Source organism: Calidris pugnax, unplaced genomic scaffold (assembly GCF_001431845.1).
Source record: "Calidris pugnax isolate Ruff unplaced genomic scaffold, ASM143184v1 scaffold56, whole genome shotgun sequence".
NCBI lineage: Eukaryota > Metazoa > Chordata > Aves > Charadriiformes > Scolopacidae > Calidris > Calidris pugnax.
The window spans coordinates 15377635-15398589 of NW_015090839.1; the positions used below are offsets into that span (position 1 = coordinate 15377635).

General features: G+C 36.2%; 1 protein-coding gene across 13 annotated transcripts in view; it reads left to right on the plus strand.

The window, feature by feature from the left end:
- Positions 1-20955, plus strand: part of GPHN (gephyrin) — a 278428-nt gene that overhangs the window by 145737 nt on the left and 111736 nt on the right. For 6 of the 13 annotated variants that reach the window (XM_014941950.1, XM_014941953.1, XM_014941954.1 and 3 more), the window contains 2 exons: positions 601-693; positions 10884-10922. In XM_014941950.1, coding sequence (XP_014797436.1) covers positions 601-693; positions 10884-10922 — 132 coding nt within the window. Of the gene's footprint in view, positions 1-600; positions 694-10567; positions 10661-10883; positions 10923-20955 lie in introns of those variants that run through there. The other 7 variants (XM_014941951.1, XM_014941956.1, XM_014941957.1 and 4 more) reach the window with 2 other exon arrangements.

Sequence of the window (20955 nt, forward strand, 5' to 3'; positions counted from 1 at the left end):
TATTAAGCTTTCTTAGTCCAGCCTTGGAGTTGGTGTACACAGTCCTGTTGAGATTTTGTAGGGAATGTAGAAAAGTTGATTACAGATAATCTTTTGTGTTGCTGCGTCAGGTGTATTATTGCATCTTTTAGTAGATAAGCTTACAAATATGTGGTTCTTACTTTTTTCAGGCTATTAAAAAGTGGAGCACAGAGCCCAAAGTTACTGTAATGAGAATCAACTACGTAACCTAATTAAACACACATATTCTAATATCGTGTCAAAGCATTATATTTATCTCTAAAAATAAAAATAAACTGATATAAATTAATAACTGTGAATTCTTGTTTTCCATTTCAGGTCAAGAGATGGAGAACAGAATTTCAGTTTCCATTTCCAAAAATATTATGATGGACACTTCAATTATTCTGTTATGTGTTGGTTATAAATAGCAATTTAAAATCTTTGAATAAAAAGTGATGAGTGATTTTACAATTCCCTGTACTTACTCTGTGTGTGTGTGTCAGGTTTTAAGACCATTCAAGTCTTCAGGTGCTTTCTGAGATAACTGTACCCTACATATTACTTGTTAAATCTGACAGGATTCATGTTCTCTTTCAGGAGACGCTGATAGATTGGTGTGATGAAAAGGAACTTAATTTGATTTTAACAACTGGAGGAACAGGGTTTGCACCACGAGATGTCACTCCAGAGGTGAGATAGTCCTGGAATAAGACAAATTTGCCCTTTGATGTAGAAATGTATGAATCTAGGGGAGGGGAGTGATATTTTTTTCATGTTTCTTTGTTTCATGTAACTTTATTTTGCAGTATGTCTGGACAGGTCAGGTGATACACAATTTGGAAGCAGAAAAAGTAATAGGGAATATGGGAATATAGCATAAGAAAATTACTCTGACCTTGGGTTCTGACCCAAAATGATTTTAAAACTAAAATGTAGCATATTATAATGGATTTCTAGTCCCCTTATAAAAAAAAAAATTCTAATGGCTTTTTGGCATAATTTTCCTTAGAACTGTGGTACAACACTGCTAAAAAAAACTTATGTGGCTTTTGTGGTGCCCTGCACAAGGAAAAGTGGGATAAGAGAGATCCTTTAATTCTCCCTTGCAGGCTACTGCATTGACAACTGCTGCATTATAGTTTAGTGTGTGAGAGGCAGACAATGGAGGGGAAAAATTCTGTGCAAAGCTGCTATTGCTTTGCTTGACACCACATTGTCAAAAAAAGCTAAACAGCAGGCACAGAGATGGAGGTAACCTGCACCAGTAAAGTGTTGCACAGGAAATCTGGTTACGTTCTATTTATAAGGAGCTAAGGTAAGGAAAAAGAAGGAAACCTAACCTGATACCCTCATTGCCAGGTGTTGTAATATGAAATGACTGTGCGATTGCTGTTGAAGTATTTTGGTATTTATGGTTCCAAATTAGATTAATATGAACTTTTAAAATCACATACTTTTTTTCATCTGCTTATGTTCACGAAAGGGCAGAATTAAGATTCAGTACCTGAAGTGTTTATTTCCATAATTTAACATATTTAGATTTCTCTTAAGTACTCATATCAGTTTTCAATTGCTTAGTCTTTCAACTTAGAGTTGATGTGAGTTTATTGTAACATGCCTACAATGCTTTTTACTTACAAATGTGTTCTGTCAACCATAGCTGCAGTTTAACTTTTTTCCATTAGGAATCTAAAAATACTTTATAATTTATTATGTAATATCTGTGTAATTAAACAAGCATGTAAAGAAAATGCTGCTGCACATTATTTCTGATGTTCGAGTTTATGTACCAGAAACTGTAGGTAACTAAAACCTAAGGGTCTGTATCAGAAAATGGGAACAGTATAAGGTGACCACAGTGTGCTAGCTAGTGAAACTGAATTTGCAGATGGTTCACTGTCCTAAAGCAATACGGAAATGAAAAGTGTGTTGGTTGAATTGGTCTCTTACTTGCAAACTTGCTCAATGGTTTTGAAGGTTGCATTCCAAGCACTGTGTAAAAGGAGGACTGAATTTCTGCTTCGGTTTTCCCGATTTATTGCCTTTATGAAAGGTCAAGCCTAGGCAGTAGTGCCAGAGGAATCATTGCAGCCAGTGCCAAAAATTAGCCACAGATTCTCAAGCAGCATTTGGACAAGAAATAAACAAATGAGAACTCTGCATATAAACACCAACTATTTTCCTTACATTCCTTTATTGTTGTTTCTCAACTAGTTATTTAGGACAAGTGGTAATGATTGGTTTGATTAGTTTAAGTGTTACAGTGAGCCATTTTAAAAATTATCTGAGTTGTTGAAGTATCTCTAGACTATACAATAAAAAGATATTGATCTAGAAATCATTAATAATTTGTACTGAAGAAAAACTACATTATTTTTAAACGTAATAGGTATGTAAGACTTCAGTTGGTTATAACAGAATTAAGTGTTCTGACTTTTGAATTATTCCCATACTTAATAAGAATTTATATAGGGCAGTATTTAGTCACTTTTCGTTCATTTAAGTTAGATTAACTTGCAAGACTAAACTTAAATCACAGTGGAGAGTTTGAATCCCAGTTTTTATTACAAAGTGGTAATTGATAAGGTTTGTTCTTATGATAGGGTTTATTACATCTTTCATTCAAACAAATGCTTTTAAGGGAAGAAAGTTAGTTTGCCAGTATGTGTCATAACAAAAACATATAAAGAAGCTTAAGCTATGGCCCCGTATTTTATGTCTTTGGGTCAATGAGAAAATCATTTCAAAATGGAAAACTCATTATGTCAACATGAAATGTGCAGTTGCAAGCCTTCAGGAAAGCTTGCATTGGTATAGAAAATGGTTGTATTCTCTTCCATGTCTGGTGTTCGCCCAGCGTGCTCGCCTCTCATTCCTGAGCCGGTAATGCAATTACGTGGTCATGGCATTGTGCTATTGAGATGGCATCTTTAACACCTGATCTCAAAACTGGCAATAATTGAATCTGATACTGGAAGACATTTCAGCATTTTTCCTGAGAGCAGGGAGAGTAGTCCCTTGGGTCATCTTTTGGCTGGAGTGATTCAGTCCTGTTTCTCTTTAATCCTTCCATACTTTTGATTAGAAAAGAAAGCAGAAACACATGTTTTCTAAGCATAGATACATAGCTGCTATTGTACTGTACAAGACAAAGCTAGTTCCTGAGAGTATTTACCGCCCAATGAATTGTTAACTGAATTTTGTAATTATTGATTAAATTGAAATCAAGTGCCTAGCATAAAGTATGTATTAAAAATTACTTCCTGAAACTTCAGAAATTTATGATTTAAAAAAAAAATTGCTCAGTTTCCCCACTCACTTTGCCTTTTAAACACTGTGTCAGAATCTTACCAGGTTATTGTAGTTGTTTCAATGATGTCTAATGACTTTTTTTTTTTAGTAGAATAGATCATTTTATGAGTATTCACAATATCCGATTCTCATTACCTCTCTCTGGTCCCTAAATTTATAGTCTCTGTCTAGTCAATGGGTGGGGAGAAGCTTTTAAATGAGTTACTATGATTTGCATTTTGAGGGGTGAGGGTCAATTGAGTTAGGTAGTATGAATATCCTTCGCCTTCTTGTCTATGCGACTAGAAGTGATCAAATGCATGCGGATGTTTTAAAAACAAAGTACACCCAATGGATGGCTGAATTTGAAGGAAACTGTCTTGTAGGTGTTATTAGTGGATGCTGCAGTTCTTCATCTATTGTGGCAGTTGATGGTAGTTCGCATTTGGAATAAAGCCAAAGTGTAGGCTTAATTTTGAAGATAGGGCCACTTTATTTTTACCAACTTATTTTGCCTATAATTTATGGGAGTAGTGTTTAAGTCCATACTGGAATTGCAAATACAGTCTGCTTGTGGACTTTAAAAGTGTTTGTTTCTGGACAGGTGGCTAAAGTTAAGTTATCCAGGGAACTTTTGTTTTGTATTTCCAAAGGCAAACATTCTTCCTTGAAACTGCAGTACTTGAGTCATAGGCAGATACAGTTCTCACAGAGTGCTAATGATAATATGCATCCTATTTTTGTAAATATTTAAATAATGTGGCAGCTTTTTTTTATTTATCACTAGGTATCCTTTGATACAGAAATATATTTTTTCTGTTGCTGCTGATCAAGGGAGAAAGGAAAAAATCTCGTGTATACAGGTGCTCTGTGCAGTTTTCTGTCTTCGGTCTTCTCTATTTTTGCATTTATTCTTTTGCAAAATTGTGCATCAAAAAAATTTACCTGTCTGCCCCTAACAGAGTCATCTAGCTATTTTCTTATCCTTCGTCTCTAGTGTGGCTCACAAGTCTTGTTCGCCCCCCTACGAGACTAATTTTATATACTTCGATAATAGCAACAGAAGTCAACTTGCTGTGCCTCAATTGATGCTAGACATCCTTGAGCTGTGTGGCGATGTGTATTCACGGATAGTTCAGCCACACTGCAGGTAATTGTCAGCCCTGAAATTTTAAGATAAGACTTCAGAAGAAGCATAGAAGAGTTGTTTTCCATCATGTAAAGTCAGGCAGATGTTTCTTTACAGTCTTCCTCCTTTTTCAATGCTCTGGAAAAATTATGAGTGTTCCTTTTGGTTCTTGCTGATTACATTCTTCAAAATTTATGGACTGTTTTAAAATGTATTAGACACATACTTGCTTTCATTTAATCTGAGCATATATACTTATTTGTTTATTCTTTCATCAAAGTTCTTTAGTCCATGAAAAGAAATTGTGGTTCACTGGAGCTCCCTTCTATTTGTCAGCATTTTTCTGAAAAAAAGCACGCTTAGAATGAATAAAATACTCCAAACCTGGCCACACAAAAGCCATGTCTTGAGAGAAGAAATTCTCTGTTCTGCTGTAATATAAAGTCTGTGTGTGTTCAATTCAAAATTGCACCAGCATTTTTATGATCATTACCAATTGCAAATTTTCTGTCACCTGGCTTTTCCCATTTCCCTAAGGTATTTTTCGCTATCGCTGATTTCGAATTTCTTGTTAGAATTTAGTGTGATTTTTTTCTTCAAATTCTATTTTATTTCTACAGACTATTTTAATGTCTGTATCCTTCTATTTCTCCTATCCCAAGTAATGCTGACAATCCTCCTGATCTTTATTATTTGTAATTTTCATGTGTCCTGTCTGCTTGTTTGCTTTGCCTTCTACTTTGCTAATGAAATAAGATGCTTGTGACACACCAGGGTATGTCGTGCTATGGCCATACTCTCACAGCAGCGCATGTTCCCCCCTGATTAACCCAAGTACTCAGAGACATTTTGAATAGCAACTTCCATTTAATAGGCAATAATTTAATGTAATAATACATAGGTTTTTTCATCCTCCCTGGTTCAAATAGTGCCTTTGCAGAGCAGCAGGATTTCTAGTATTATTTGTTGTGGATATAGCAGTACTTCTGTTCTTCTTCAGCAGTATTCAGCTTTTCGTAGTGCCATACCAAAGACATCTTAATGTTGTCACTAGGCCAAAAGAAGCTTATTTTCTTTTTACAAACTGTCAGTTCAGGAACGCTCCGTAGTGAGGAGGTATGAAGGTGTCATCTCACATGTGACATTAGTCATTTTGTGGTAGGAATACTATGAAATCATACAACCTTTAATTAATCAGGCTATTGTTTCAGTTTTTCACCTTTCAATATTCAAGGTACCTTCTGATTTATTAGCATTTATTTTCATAGTCTATTTTAAGACTGTAGTTTTCCGTTTCTCTTAATGGAGGTCTTGCTCCCTGTTAAGTTTGATTTTGGTGACGAGTTATTGTAAGATGAAATGTGCTGTGTATGTATGATGTCTGATCCTGTAACTTGCCATCAGACCTTTTGAGAACTATTGTTCTCCATATTTCTTAGAAAATTGTGTTTCCAACCTAGCTTGCTCCTAAAAGGTCTGAATTATGAAACCTTGCCAGGTGCATCCAGGGAACAAATATGCTTAAGTGGAATAGACTGCTCTGTTACAGGCGCCTTCCAAATTCGGTGCTACTCTGTTAGAAGTTTATCTGCATCTCTATAAGGTACCATTACCTTTTTCTTAGTCCTCCAGACAGTTCCTAGCCTATATGATTAGGTATTTATCCAGTCTGCTTTAATTTGTTAGTAATATTTATTATTTGAAACACTGTATTTGGTGTTATAAAAATCCACATATATTTATGTACCTCATTCATTTAATTAAAAATTCTATAATTAGATTCTGAATCTTGTATTTGGAAGGCATGGTTTTATAGCAGAATTGATACATTTAGTTGCAGAACATTTTTCGCTAACCAACCATTACCAATTTCTTCAAGAAGCTGCAGTATGCAGGTTATTTGCACTAGACAGTACACCATCAGCTTGCAGAAGTACCTGGGAATTTCTTGTGAAATTCCAAACTGATTTAGCTGACATGAAGTGCTAAAAAGTGGGCTTTCTCCTCTCTTAAGTTTCTCAGGAAAACTTGGTAACACGCCAGCATCACTGAAGAGCTTGGTTGTGCTATCACCAACTGTAGTCACTGCAGGGAAACACCTGCGAGCTGCCAGGACAGCTATAGTGAGAAATGTAAGAGGGCAGGAAGCCAGATCCCATTTCAGCTCCATTTATTTGAATATCAAAAGTTACATAAAAAAATAAAAGACCCCACTAAGCCCACCCTAAACCCCCAACCGAAAAGAAAAAACAAACAAACAAATAAACAATGGAAGGGGGAAATATATGCAGAGAGCGCATCCTGAAGAGTGCTAATTTTGATAAATAAAAACAGCTTGGTAAATTCTTGATATTCTGCTACATAAACAGCAGTTTGGAATGTGTTTCCTTGTCTGTGTGTCCTGCTGAGCTACAAGTTGAGAGACATACGTTCTTTCAATCCAGTTTCTCTCTAGATTTCCCAACATAGACAAGTATGAAGATGGTGGGGAAAAAAAGGAATAGGAATATAGAGGCTACTTTTATCTCTGTGTATGAGATGATTGATGTGTCTAAAATGGAAGGCTGTATATTTTTCTGACATTCCCTTTTAAAAAAGTTTCAAATGTCACAGAGGGTATAGGAAAAGGTCAAAAAAATATATGATGGCCAGGAGAGATGCTTTCTCTGAGAGTTACACAACTCTGTCTGTTTAGTTTATCATAAAGAACACAGAGAAATAACTTGCTTTTCACCTGTACTTTCTTTGAAAAATAATAATGTCAGGTATATAATGTATTACTATTATTAAAACACTATTTTTTTGTGAATTAATAATGTAAGGTACCAATGGCTTGCTTAGTCTACTAAAGAAAATTGTAACAACAGCTGGTGATAAGAAGCTCGAGCCAGAAAAAGCTAATAAGAAAATCATCATATTAGAAGTTTTTTATGTGTTTGGGTTGGTTGATTTGTTTAACAATGAGAGATTAATCACACAAACAAAATCCCTAAAGAAGAGCTGTATTCTCCATTTTAGTCCTGTCAAATCAAAAGTGATTGATTATCTTACAAAACTCAAGTATTCCTGACAGAAGTCATGGGTGATGTTTAATGAGTTATCCTGTGTGGAAGGCCAAACTAGATTCTAGCCTTCTAGATTCTAAATAAGAAGATAGTTTGAATCCAGTGGATCCTGAAATTAATAAATAAGCAATTTTGTTTCCTGTGTCCAAAAGGATTACATGAAGTGATTCTCTGTTTCTTTTCTGAAAATGCAAAATTCTGATAATATTGGCTGAGGAAGCTGGGGTAAATACCCTTTAAATTATTTAACTGATATATTAACCTCCTGTGTAAAGTCATCTGATCACCATATTCTAAAGATAAATCTAATTGAATTCCTGTTTAGCAGTTGGTTATTTTTGCCCATTTGAAGATCAACTTTTATTTGCTTTATTTCTTTAATACTCTCAAATAGCAAACAGAAGTTCTGTTTTCTGTCTTTCAAACATGTATGAAATATTTGCTATCTCTATTGAAAAGAAAAAAACGGTAGTAAAACAGCAGTAAGGGATTTGAATGTTTCGTAGAATGAGAAGCAAAGCCACAGTAATGTAACAGGAAATCTTGCTTTTTTATCTTAAATTTTGCAATTAATTTTTTTATTTCAAGGTAGTTTAAGGATGGGAGTTGGAAGAAGACTCAGCATATCCTGTAGGTGGATAAATGTTTCATATTCAGTGATCCCAAATACTTTCAAAAGTACACCCAGAAGAACAATATGATTACAATTTACTTTTTATCAGGGTGAAGAGAAGGGTTCTCCTCCTCTAGGCATTACTGATGTCTGCCATGTATTCACTGTAGGGACCACAGCTCATACAGTCATCTTTGACAGTCAAATTAACTGACTTGGCTCCTATTTGCAGTGTAGCTGTGACCGTAGATAGATTTTTGCAGTCCTTTCTGTAACTGGGGAAGAAGATATGCCTGCCAACGGACTTCTACATAATGAAATTTTCAATTTGGAACTTTTTGAATTTTCCCTTTTAGGCATTTCTAAAAATAGTTTCCATTAAAACATCTCTTCATAGCAGATAATAGGAAACTGAACAAAATTAAACATCAGGTTAAGGCAAAATAATCTTGAAAACATTATCAGGCTTGTAATTATGCAACTCTTGCCCTTAATGTGTCATTTTTTTCTGGTTATGGTCTATTACAAAGAGTTTAATAAAAGCTTAATACAGAGAAAATTAACAAAAAAATGTATAGGCATGTTAGGAAGACTTCTCTGTGATGAAGGCAGCTTAAAGAAATGATAACTAGAGGGGAAATACTAGTTTGGATTTAAGATGTTTCAAAAATTGAGTGAGTTAGTCTTTTTGACATAAGCGCACCAGAATAGCAAGATGACTCACTATTAAAATAGTTGATCATTAAAACTAATACTTATTAAAGAGTAGAGGATTTCTCATTTGCTCCTTTCCTGCTGTGTAGGAGCTCTTCCAGCCATTAAGTGGAAAGAAACTTTAAGAGTCTTGGAAAGCAGCTGGCTTCAGCAGTTATTCTTAGGATTATAACTGGTCCTTTTCCTCTTTCTCCTAATTGCTACCACGTGGAGCAGTGAAGCTTTAATAGTAGAAAGGAAAACCAAAATTACTGTTGTCACACTCAGGCATGAAAGTCTTATCAATTATGGACAAGAAAATAATTACTTTTTAACCTTAATTTAGACCACTCATAGATATGATCTAAATTCTTGTCACTTTTGTGTATATATTCCTTTTCCCAATTATTTTGTAGTAAGAATAACCAAAATAATAGTGAGGTGCATAATCTACTGTTGATTATTTATTATTGACATTTAAACTTTCACTAGATTTAAAAAGTCTGTCTTTTCTTCCACAAATAAACATTTTCTTATGGTTCGCTGAGATCAGTTTGTCATAGTTCATTTTCATTGAGCCTCGAAAGATCTCCCTTTGGAGAGAAGGTGCTAGCAATTTTGTTCTTGGTGTGGTGCAGCTAACTGTAACTGCTGCTGGCCACATAATCACAGGATTTGATAAAGCTGCCAATGCATGCTCTAAGTACCTCGGACTCTATAGTATTAATATCTACTCTGTTTTCAGTCATTGTATGCTATTCCTGGGTGGTTTATGCCATTACTAATCATACGATGGAAATCACTTGGTCTCCTCTGCCTAAATTTCTTGTAGTTCTGTTCTAAGCCCAAATGGTAGTGTTTGATACAGGAAAGTTTGGATATAGAAGAAATTCCTATTTAATGACCCCAGTTTCTAAATTGGAAGTTATGTTAGCCTCTACTATTCCTGTGTCTTGCTCAGCTAGAAGGAGAATGAGTGGCTAATACTGAGAGAATCACAGTATAAATAATGTTCCCTCATCTTAGCCTATTAGTACTGTATTCCTTAAAGAGTATACGTGGCAAATTGATATGGGTTCTGTTTCTGTGACCTTTCCAAATGCTAATTCAGTAGTGCACAGCAGAATTAGTGATTCCTTTATTGTGTGTAAGGTTCTCTACAGTTCACAAGGGAAGGAAGAGTTGGATTCCTGTTGCATATTACTGACTTACCAGTGAGATGTAGGTTTTCAGTGTGACCAATGAGAAGTTAACATGCAGGCAGATAAGTACATACACAATATGGACTTTAAGAGGACAGAAATAGTGAAGTTTGATTCCTGGTTGGTTGACTTTTAGTTACTAGGAAGGTACTTACTGATTAAAAAGACTCACGACTGAAATGACAGATGAGTTAAACTACTGAACTTTATTACTGCTGGGATTTTCTCAGTTCTTGCATCCCAGAGTTCATGACGTGTTTCTGAAATAGAGCAGAAGCTAAGATTTCTGAAACATGGTTTGATTTGTTTAAAAAACCAACCATGTTAAAGAACAGAGTGCTTAAGTTAAAGAAAAGAGATTTGAGGTAAAAAAAAAAGGTGTCGATAAGTTTTGTACTTTTGCAACTCCTGCCATAAAAGAGGGTTGCCCCACAACTCATGAGACTAATTCTTCTCATTAGATTGTGGGTGTATCTAAGCCAGATTCAAACACCAGCCTACACTAGTGATGAGTAACAGTTAATGACTTCTTCAGTTTATCTCACAAATGGCCGGCAGTGGCTAATGGGTACTCCTGTTCATCTTCACGAGCTATTTTGCAGTGGATATGGGAATGAGCTCACAAGATCATCCCCTTTCCCCTCTTACACACCTTGTGCTAGAGGTAAGTGTGGTTGCGGGGAATAAGGGTGGGATGTCATGAGATGAAAGTGCTGTGGGCTTCTTAAATTTTTTGCAAACCTCAGTAAAGGCATGTGTCTGGGGATGGGCAAAGATTCAACTGAGTTCTTATTTTTTGCCCAAAGAGGTTACCCAGTCCTAAATTGACATGCTTTCCTTGAACTGGGAGTCAGAAATCCCTTTTCTCTTCTGTTTTTCTGCTGCAGAAATTCCCAACATTCCCATTATGTGGGCTCCAGAGAGGGGTAAGCAACATCTTCAATCCCACCCAATCATTTCTGAACTAATTCTTTGCTAGTATTTTTTTGCTTTTTAAATCATCATCAGAAACAGTTTTTAGACACATTTTTCCCATTTGTTTGATTTTCTTGTGGATTCTCATATTTTTGTTTTATAGGAAGGTCCCATGGCCTCCCCAAGTGCTAGGGTCAGACTCATCTGCTGTTTCCATTTGTGTGCTATTCTCCTGTGGATTTTCATGGTTCACTCTGATCTAATGATATTACCAGAGGGTGAGCATCTAGATTCTTGCAACTGTTTCACTCATGGTATCCTAAGTTACTGAAAAAGCACTGCCACCCTGCTGCCCTGTCAATCGGTTGGCAGGCTTATGTTTTGTCCTTGCTGACAGTCGCGTCTGATTATTCATGGGCTTTGGTCTTTTGCTGCCTTGCCTGTCCGGGGACTGCCTGGCATTTGCAACTCTCTTCTGTTCTCTCTACCTGCTGGCTGTTTGGCCTTGCCCTCCTGAAATCTTGGCCCTTTGCCTGACTGTCTGGCATCACCTCTTGACCAGCTAATTGCTTGACACTGACTACCTACTGCCATGCCCATCCGTTGAACGGCATGTATCGCCTCCTTATTGTCCTTTCAATCTGGTTGCACACGGGCATTGGCCTTCTGCTGCCCTGTCTCTCGCTCCGAGTGCCTGGCATCGCCTTCCTGCTGAGTGCATCTGCTGACTTTGCGGAATTGCCCTTCTGCTGCTTGGCACACCTGCTGTTTGGTACTGCTTTATCGACTTGCTGAATGTCTGGCATTTTCCTCCTGCCTTTTCACCTGCTTCTTGATTACAGTGTCCCCTTGCTGCTCTTTGAGTCTGCTTACTCACTGATACTTGCTCTTTTGCTGTCCTGTCTCCTTGCTTTTGTGCCTGGCCGTTCTATCATATTGTCCTGCCCACCTGCCTAGATTTTATTTCTAAATATGCACCAGTCTGAAAAAATTAAGAGGAATTGTAAGGAATGGGGAAAAAATATTTTCTGGCTCCTTCATGATCTGATTCAGTTCAAACATACCAGCCAAAAACTGATCTCAGTACCAGTGTCCAGCTTTTTCAGAGAACTGCTCAAAACTCTTTCCCTCCTTACAAAAAAAAAAAAAAATAGTTAAATCGTATTTAGTCTTTGCTTCCATCACTTCATTTGATAGGTGTATTACTGTTTGGTAATACTGTATTTAGTATTAAATTCAGTTGTAATTAAGTACTAAACACATCACTATTACCTATGGTAATTCTCAGAATCCATGGAAGGTAGGTAACAAGAGGGGGAAAAAACCAATCTGTTGCTGAGGCTCAGAAAGATTAAGGTTTGAATGTAGAGCTGTGTTCAGTAAATACAGTGGATCAAAGGAGCTAAGTAGGAAATTTTACAGGTCTCTTAATTTAAAAAACAATGTTGCAGCTAATCTAAAAAAAGCCATTGGATCAGTACAGTATTAGCAAACTGCAGTGTGTCCTAGTTGCTGCTTCCTACTCTTTGTGTACTGGGAGAATGGTCATTTGCCAGTTTACAGAAACCTTTTGTCACTCACAGATTAAGAACGAGGATTTGCTGACATCTGTAAGGTTCATACTAAGGGAATAAATCACTGTCACAGCTTAGAGTAAGAAGCAGGATTTCCTGCCTCTTTTCTTTTAATTCAACTCACTTGAGCTCTCTTTGCCTAGGTCTGCCACAGTTTCTAGCTTATTACGATTGTTCGTGGCTTTTGAATCCAGTACCAACTAGGAACTGGACAGAATATTCTGTCATAATGAACCTTGTCATAATTTCATAATAAATTCTCCCTACACTTTAAATAATTGTGTGTAATAATATTCTTTTAACTTTAGCTTTTAATCCCTCCAGATAAAATATTACTACTTTTCCTATATTCAGAGATACCCTAAATATGCAAAATGACGTGTAACTGTACAGGCAGGACAGCATCCCGTTAGTCAGTAGCCTCTATCACCCGTGCAAGACCAGCTGTGGAATTGGAGAGAGATGCTGTGGGAGAGCACCTTGCTCCCATGCTCCCAACACCAGCTTGTCCCTGTGGAGGATAGTTCTCAGTACGGCAAGCCATGTTCCAAGCCAGTAGGAACTTTATCCCAGTCTTTGCATTTACCTCTGGAAATCCAGTAAACTTGTATTCCCCTCCAAGGAACCAGAGACGTGAACTCTTTACTCCCTTCAGTCTCCTAGGCTCCCCTGTCCTTTCTCTTCTCAGCCTTTCCAACTCTCCCCTGCTCATCCAGGCATATTTTTTTTCACAACTTTGCGAACTCTTAAAGACAGTCGGCTGGCAGTATCACACTTCCCACCAGCTTTGCGCTGGTGACATGAACAGATTTTGGTGGCAATTCTGTTTCTCTGAGCTCTGATTCCCAGTGTTACTTTTCTGCTTCCCTAAACTGTTGTTTGAGAAGCAACATCAGATGCTGGAAGGAAGGAGGAATATTTGCTCTAGCACTGCAGGGCTGCAAGATGCTGCTAGAACTCACTTATCCCAAGAACCATAAGTCATTTTTCCAGATACCATTTTAGTTATTTTAATACAGTTTTTTAAAAATTAATATTCTCTCATAAAAACAACTGGTTTTCAAATAATATGCAGGTTATATAAAATTTAAACAAAATGTGCAAAAGCATCTGAAACTGAAGGAAAATAAACACAATGCTTTTTCTTGTATGTATGGACTTTTCTTGTTTGAAAATATTACCTACTGGAGAATTGATGCAGTGCTGTCTCAGGTGGCTTCACTGAAAATATCCAGGTAAATCATTTTTCCATCTGCAGTAATCAAGTTATAGTAAAAATATCTTAATCAGTTAAATCTATTTTAGTTGAAAGAATACATTCCAATTTTTGTCCTATAAATGAGTCAAAATTTGATTAAAGAAAAAATGAAAAATTTGCACACAAAGCCCTGGGAATAACATCTTATCTATCGAATCCCTGGAACTACTGGAATGAACTACAACTACAACATTATTTTGTCTTTTTTTATTAGTAGTATTCTTTAATGGATCTTTTTGTTAGTTTTTTGTTTTATTTTGTTTTTATTAAGGTATTCTATAGTTTATCCTGTCCACTTGTCAACAAAAAGTTAGCTTCTGGAACAGTCATGAAGAGTTACAAGTCTTTCCAGCTTATAGAGCTTCCCTTTTCAGGATAATTAAATTTCCTGTTATCAGCCTAATTGGATCTCATTTCTGTTTCCTCTTGTTAGACTCTTTTCCTTCCTTGTTATCTCTAATAAAAAAGCTTGTTACATTTCTGATAGTCATTTCCTGATTTACTGTGTCTAAACCTTAGAAATTATTTGTCAGGAGAGTGTTTTCCATATATCCTCTTCTTGCTTCAATGCAGTATTTAAATTCCATTAAAATTTTTACAGTTTACTGTCCTTATTCGTCTCTGCTTTATAAAGGTGTAATTTCTGAAGTAAACAAATTCCTAACTAATACAGGTCTTTTGCTCTCAAAAAGACAGATATATAATTATTTTGTTAAACTTGCCATTTCCAAAAGGTATTCCACTGCCCTGATCCACTTAATCGCTGCTTTCAGCTTCAGTTGAAGTTTTCCATTCTTTTAAGAATAATTTGTCTGAAAATGACTCATATCAACTTGGAATTCAGATTTTATTATGTCTATATCTTGCTTCTAGATTTAGTTTGAAAAAAAATCTTTAGTTTTAGAGAAGAATGCCTCAGATGATGTGTTATGCTAAATAACCTATGCCTTTTGGTTCATGCATTGTCATCAGTGATGAAGGCTTTTGCTGTCATAAGTCTTGTAACAATTTGCTGAAGGTATATTGATACTGAGTAAGTTTCAGCGCCCAGGTGTCTGCTGTTACCTCTTTACTTAGCGTGTAATAGCTTTTGTTAGAAAAATGAGGAGACAGATATACAAAGCAGATGTAAAAAGCAAGATGATACTATTTCTACACGATTACTTCTGAGCATCACAATTTGTAACTCATGATTTTTTCTTTTATTCTGTTGAATATATTTGGTGAGATTTAATCACTCCATCCTCTGGGTTCCCTTTTCTTAAGATGTCATTTAGAGTACAGGCTAGGAAAAGGTGTTTACATGGCTATAATACAGTTTTAACTGATTCCTTGTTAAAATTAATATCCATGGCTTATAGTTAGCAAATATCCTTAGTAAATTAGTAAATTAAACCGATATATTCACTGAGTTTATGCATGAAGAGGACCCAGTCATCCATCCTTCAATTGTTCCCCCCAGTACGTTTTTCTGTTGTTTTTCTCAGCCAGGTTTTAGATTTTGAATTTTTTGGAGCTTCTTTCACTTCACTTAGGAGTTTTATGGTTCAGAAATTTTACCTGAGATGGCACCTAAGCTTTTGTTTGACTAGTCCTTTACTGCTCTTATAGTACATCATAGCAAAACTAAATCTTTTCCACTCTTGCTGTTTGCTTTCATGAAATACTTGTACACCTTAATTAGGCTTTTTCTTCTAATCTTTTTGCAGATAGATTATAGATGGACATTATGAAATAAGCTTTATTTTCTGTAGTGTTGCAACCATGTACATTGCTCAAGTGGCAGATTTTAAAGCAGAATGAAACCTACACATGGCACCATTTTTTTTGCCCGAGTTTTTTGGCTACAGCTCCCTTTTCAAGAGTGAAAAACAATTGGGTTATTGCCTCTTCTTTCTGCAAATGGGCCAGTTCTTTCCTTTAAACTAAATAGTCCTTACATATGCAGTGGTATACAAAATTAATCCATGAACAGTAAGGCCTAAAACTATGGTCTCTTTCTAACTCTTCTACAATTCACACAAGTTTTACTGATTCTTGCTTTTCAATATTGGTAGTTCCTGGCATGAGAATAACAGAGAAAGGCACAAAGTTCTTTTACATGCCTTTGTCCCCTAGGATTTTTGTTTGCAGTATCTTAATGAGAGGCTGCTATTAACTCATCCTTTGCGAGCAGGAGGGAATCTTTGGCTTTTTTAAGCATAACAAAGATGGATTTACTAACCTAGCTGGAACTTGTGGGTTTTTCTGTTAATAGCTTGTCACATTGTTAAGACAACTTAATATTTTCCCCAGAAATATTTGTGTCTTTGTTTCTTTCCTTGTTATCTTTTTTTTTAAATGGGGATTTTTTTTATTTAACTCATTTAATCAGACACATAGTATTGGGCAGCTCACCTTAGGTGCATATGATTTCCTTTCTATGTTATTCTGAATTACTGTCTTTCATTGTCTATATACCTTATATAGAAATAGCGCTGTCTGTTTTTTTACTTAAGTTAATCTGCTGAGAGCTATGATGTTTGTAGTTACTGTTCTCTGAAGCACTACCATTGCTGCAGTAGTAAGCCACTTAGCATTTATTGCAAGAGTCCAGTCCTGTGAACATTTCAAGTACACAGAGAAAGAGAGAACTTGTTCCCTGTGCCTATCTAAGAATATCCTCTGCCTTAGCAGTTGTTAAAAGCTACCACTTTTCTCAGTGATCCACTTTTACACACTGATAGTATAAATTTCAATCTGCTGAAAAAGTTTGGGCACAGAGTGAATTTTATTAAAAAGCAAAAAGATTTTTCTTCACAACATGGTCTGCTGCTTCAAGCAAAGCAGAAGTGTATGTGAGGGGAGGTGCTTATATACCTCTGTTGCAATGTCTATATTAATTAAAAGGTGTCTACATTGTAAGAACTCCAGACTTTTGAAGATAAGAGTTGGGCAGTTAGGAAGTAAGTCTACACAATGCAAATTGGCATTAATGTGAAAGCATTACCCTGTCACAGTAATGTGACAGTGTCACAGTACTCTGTGTCAATAAATGGTTGAACTGGTTGTAGCTAGTGCATGAAAGATACTGTAATGTTTTCTAAAACTGGAAGAAACTGGTGCTTTGCATACAGAAATGGGTATAGAAAAGATCTTTGGAACAGTGAAATAAAGGGAAAATATACTGTATTTTGTTATATTGTTAAATATTATTATTAAGTATTGTAAACCATTCATTAAATAGTAAAATCAAATTTCAGAGGAAAAGGAAAACTTGATATATTTAATATTCCTCATTTGGTGTAGGTTAAGAATTTGGCTGTTTTCTATTTCAGTGCTCTGTGCTGCAGCAATTTCAACAAAATACTTTCCATCTTCTCTTTGGGAAACCTTCTCATCCACTGGTTTTCATGAGAATCTTGAAGGAAGAAAATGTGATTTGTACCAGGAGTTAAATAGTCCTATATAGGAAATTGTTGACAGAAGGCACAGTAGGTCACTTTGGCTTTCAAAATCTGTTCAGTTCCAATGAGTGCATCGTTCACGTGTACCTAAATCGACAACTGTTCAGATTCTGAACACACGAATTGCATCACTGTATCTCACTGAAGATTCCTTTCCATGAGTTTTTAGGTTATGGCAGAAGTACTTTAAGGCTGTTATTATTAGACATACTTTATTATTTGGTTGGGTAGTAAAGCTACTCTGAAAGGGAATTTTAAGAGAAAATAAAGTACTTATTTTAATTCTTGAATTGCTGAGGTACATTCTTGAAAAATTGTCACTTTATAGTGTCCATCCTTTGTAGTGTATTTTAGGAAGGATTTTTCTTTTAATCATCAAAATTGATGATTTGAGGTCTGAAATTGTTTGGAGGTGCTATTTTGCCTGTGGCAGAAACTGACTGGAGTTTTGGAAGTGCAAGTATTTCATATGCAATATTTGTTCTTGGCAGAAGGTAGCAAATGATAGGAAACAACAGACAACATTCTCAAAAGAGTTCCACATCCCAATCTCAGGAGCAAATGTGTTGGAGCTAAAGCATTGCAAAATTATTTATTTAGAGAAGTGAAATTGCAAGTAAAAACTTTTTGTTCTTTCACTGCCCAAGAGATTAGGCCAGTTTTTAGGAGAAAGCAGCATACATTTCTACCTGGTGGCCTCATTCTTTGCAGAGAACAAAATTTTTTACTTGTCAGGTTTTGTTCCACTGGTTCAATTTTTGAAGAATTTTGCAAAAGTTGTGATGGATTGTGTAGATTTTTATGTTTTGTATTAAATATAAAACAGTTTGAAGTAACTGAGGGAAAGTTTAAAATAATAATATAATAGATAAATATAAATATAATATATTCATTATTATAATAGATAAAATCTTAACAGTGTTTTTATAATAGAAGAACAGTGTCACTGTCTTTACCAGCAAGTCTTCAGCTCTACTTCTTTTATTGAACAGCAAGGGATTTATTCTTAGATGAAGTGGAGTTGAAGTGGAAAGCACAGGAATTTGCATCTGAAGAAGAGGGCTGAAAAAGGAAGTAGGCGCATGACCCTTCTTTCTGAGCAAGTGAGATGGCTTGTTTCCAGCTGTTGTTTTAACAAGTTAATCCTCCTGACCTCTACCCTTTTGCAAGTGGTCTGCCTTTTGACACTGGCTTAACACACAGCATTGTACAGCCTGTACTGCTCTGCGTCTGCTGGGCAGCGGGCAGCTTCATAGAACCTAAATGAATTCCTTGCAGTGCAGACAGGCATTCAGGCATTTAGCGAGCGTTTTCTTGGTTTAGTTACCCGTTTCTGAAAATGATTGTTCTCATGGTTTTATGACAATATACAGGGGTGGGCAGTATCATAAAATTAAGATCTGTTTGTCTGGCATAAATATTTTATACATGTTTACTATCTTAAAACTTTTTTAGCAATCAGGGTTAAAAAACTATTATTAGCGCTTAATACATATTAGAGGTGATCTTTAGAAGATGCACATGGTTTGGTTGCCTACATGCACCAATTTCATTAACATTTCTATTACACAAATGGGGCAGGCATATCACTGATCTATGAAGTTTGTGGAAATCAAATGCAACCAGGTTTAGCTCAAAACTTAAGATACAACCCTACTGAGGTGCAGGAACAAGTTACAAATTCCACAGTGTTGATTTCTCTACTATACTCATTTAAATTTTCAGCTTCTTTATTGTGTATAAAAATGTGAAACATTATCCCAAAAAGAAAGCTGTAAGAATGAAACTGTTATGAATTAAATCTTTTGATTAGTTTGATTTCAGTTAAGAAAACAAGATTGTTTAAGGAAAGTTACAATAAGTACTAAAATCTTTAGTGACTAATATACATTTAGGTACTTCTTTGTTGACAAAGATAACTATCATTGGAGTCGAAACTATTAAAAATTAAATACATTCACGGCTTGGTCATGCATAATTCATTGAGTATTGTCAGAGGCACCTCTACCAGCTAGTTGTTTTCTCTGGTCATATACACAGTGGAATTGTACTGATAGAATCATTTGCTGATATTGTTTTATAAACAGGAAGGACATTGAATTAGCTCCTGGTCTCTGAGTCTCCCGTCATCTGCATTAGGTACAGTGATATGATGGATCCCAGTGAAGAAAGTGAGTTGATATGGAGGGGGCAAGTTGCAGGCAGAGGGAATCATGGATATGGGGAGAAACAGAGAAAACAGAGTCTGTATTCAATCTAATCTAAGCTAGCCACAGTTATTACTGTGGTGGTGCTTTTGTTCCTCAGCCAGGTAAATTCTGTAGGGTCATCCTGTGGTATTTGGGATCTTGGTGGCAGCAGAGTCACTGTGGATATGCTGAGAGTGCAAGCAAATTTCAGATCAGTATTCCCTGGGCTGCAGAATCATTGTCAGTGGAAATGCGTTATTGATGCATGCAGACACACCAGTTTGTAGAGTTCATTTTTAGTTGGCTACATTAATCAAGGTTTCATCCACCTTTAGCTGTTTGTAGAGTTGAGTTGGGAGAAGAAGAGGAAAAAAAACATTAGATCAGTTATTGGAAAAATATGCACAGAGCTCATCATTGATAAGAGGGAAAGGTGATAGAGTAAGTCACCCCAGTATGTTTAGACATATTTTGTTTTATTTTATATAAAATACTTCTATAAAAGCCTGGCAGCAGCATTTAACATAAAAAAGACCTAAGAGGAACATCAAAATGGAGACTCGTCAGACTCAAGCTGAGTTTCCTACTGTACAGTAAAATTGACAGAAGCCTGGGTGGTCACTTCATGAGGAAGAATAAACACACGTCAGGGGCAGCGCTAGCCTGATGTCTGCCCAGCCAACACCAGTCCTTCCTCTGAGCCCAAGCATAGTGATTGGTGCTTAGTTTAGCCTTACATCAGTTATTCTCCACAACTATGGGACTATGAAACAGTTGATGGGTTTTTACAGGCCCACATCATTAGTTCTCATGGATAGCTCATTGTTGAGGAAATGATGACTGTGGGGCTATTACTTTTAAGGTGCACGTGGCCAGGTTCAGTGGTGTGGATATGAATCTGTCAAAAGCTCTAGAATGACAGCAAACACCTACTTCTGGGATCCACTCTGTCCAGAAGCCCTCTGGATGCAGGCCATTCTTGACTCACGTGGATCTGTAACAACTAATTTGACATTGAGAATTCAATGATAATCGTAATTGCATACATGTGAAAGGACAGCCATTGCATGGTATATCTCTGGCTGCAGCACCCCAATGATGTGTTAGAGCCACTATATTGTTAGAAAGTTATTAACTTCGATGACAAGTTGTAAGACTTTTACAAACCTGCTTGAGTTTGGTTGCTTTGCAGCAACAGGAAATTTGATTGCTTTTATCCTTTTGTCAAATTAACCGAGCAATTAGACAAAGAAATTTGATTTTGGAGAACATCAGAGAGTGTGGTTCTTGTCAAGCCTTCCATCCATAAAAGACAGAGAATACTGTCAAACAGGTTATTGAGGGCAGGGAATAAGAAAAATTCAAGGAAGAACATGGTTGTGAGAATGAGTGACTGAAAGCTGATTCTTATCCAAAAACTTTTCAGTGTATTGAAAGAAACCAGCTGCTACAATCTGTATTTCTTATTGTGCTAAGAGAAGAAATAGATAAGTGATTTTTAGGCGAGAAGCTCTGATCAGTCTTGCTCCATGTAAGCTCTATTTTCTTCCCTGCAAAATAAGAGTAGGGAAGCAGAG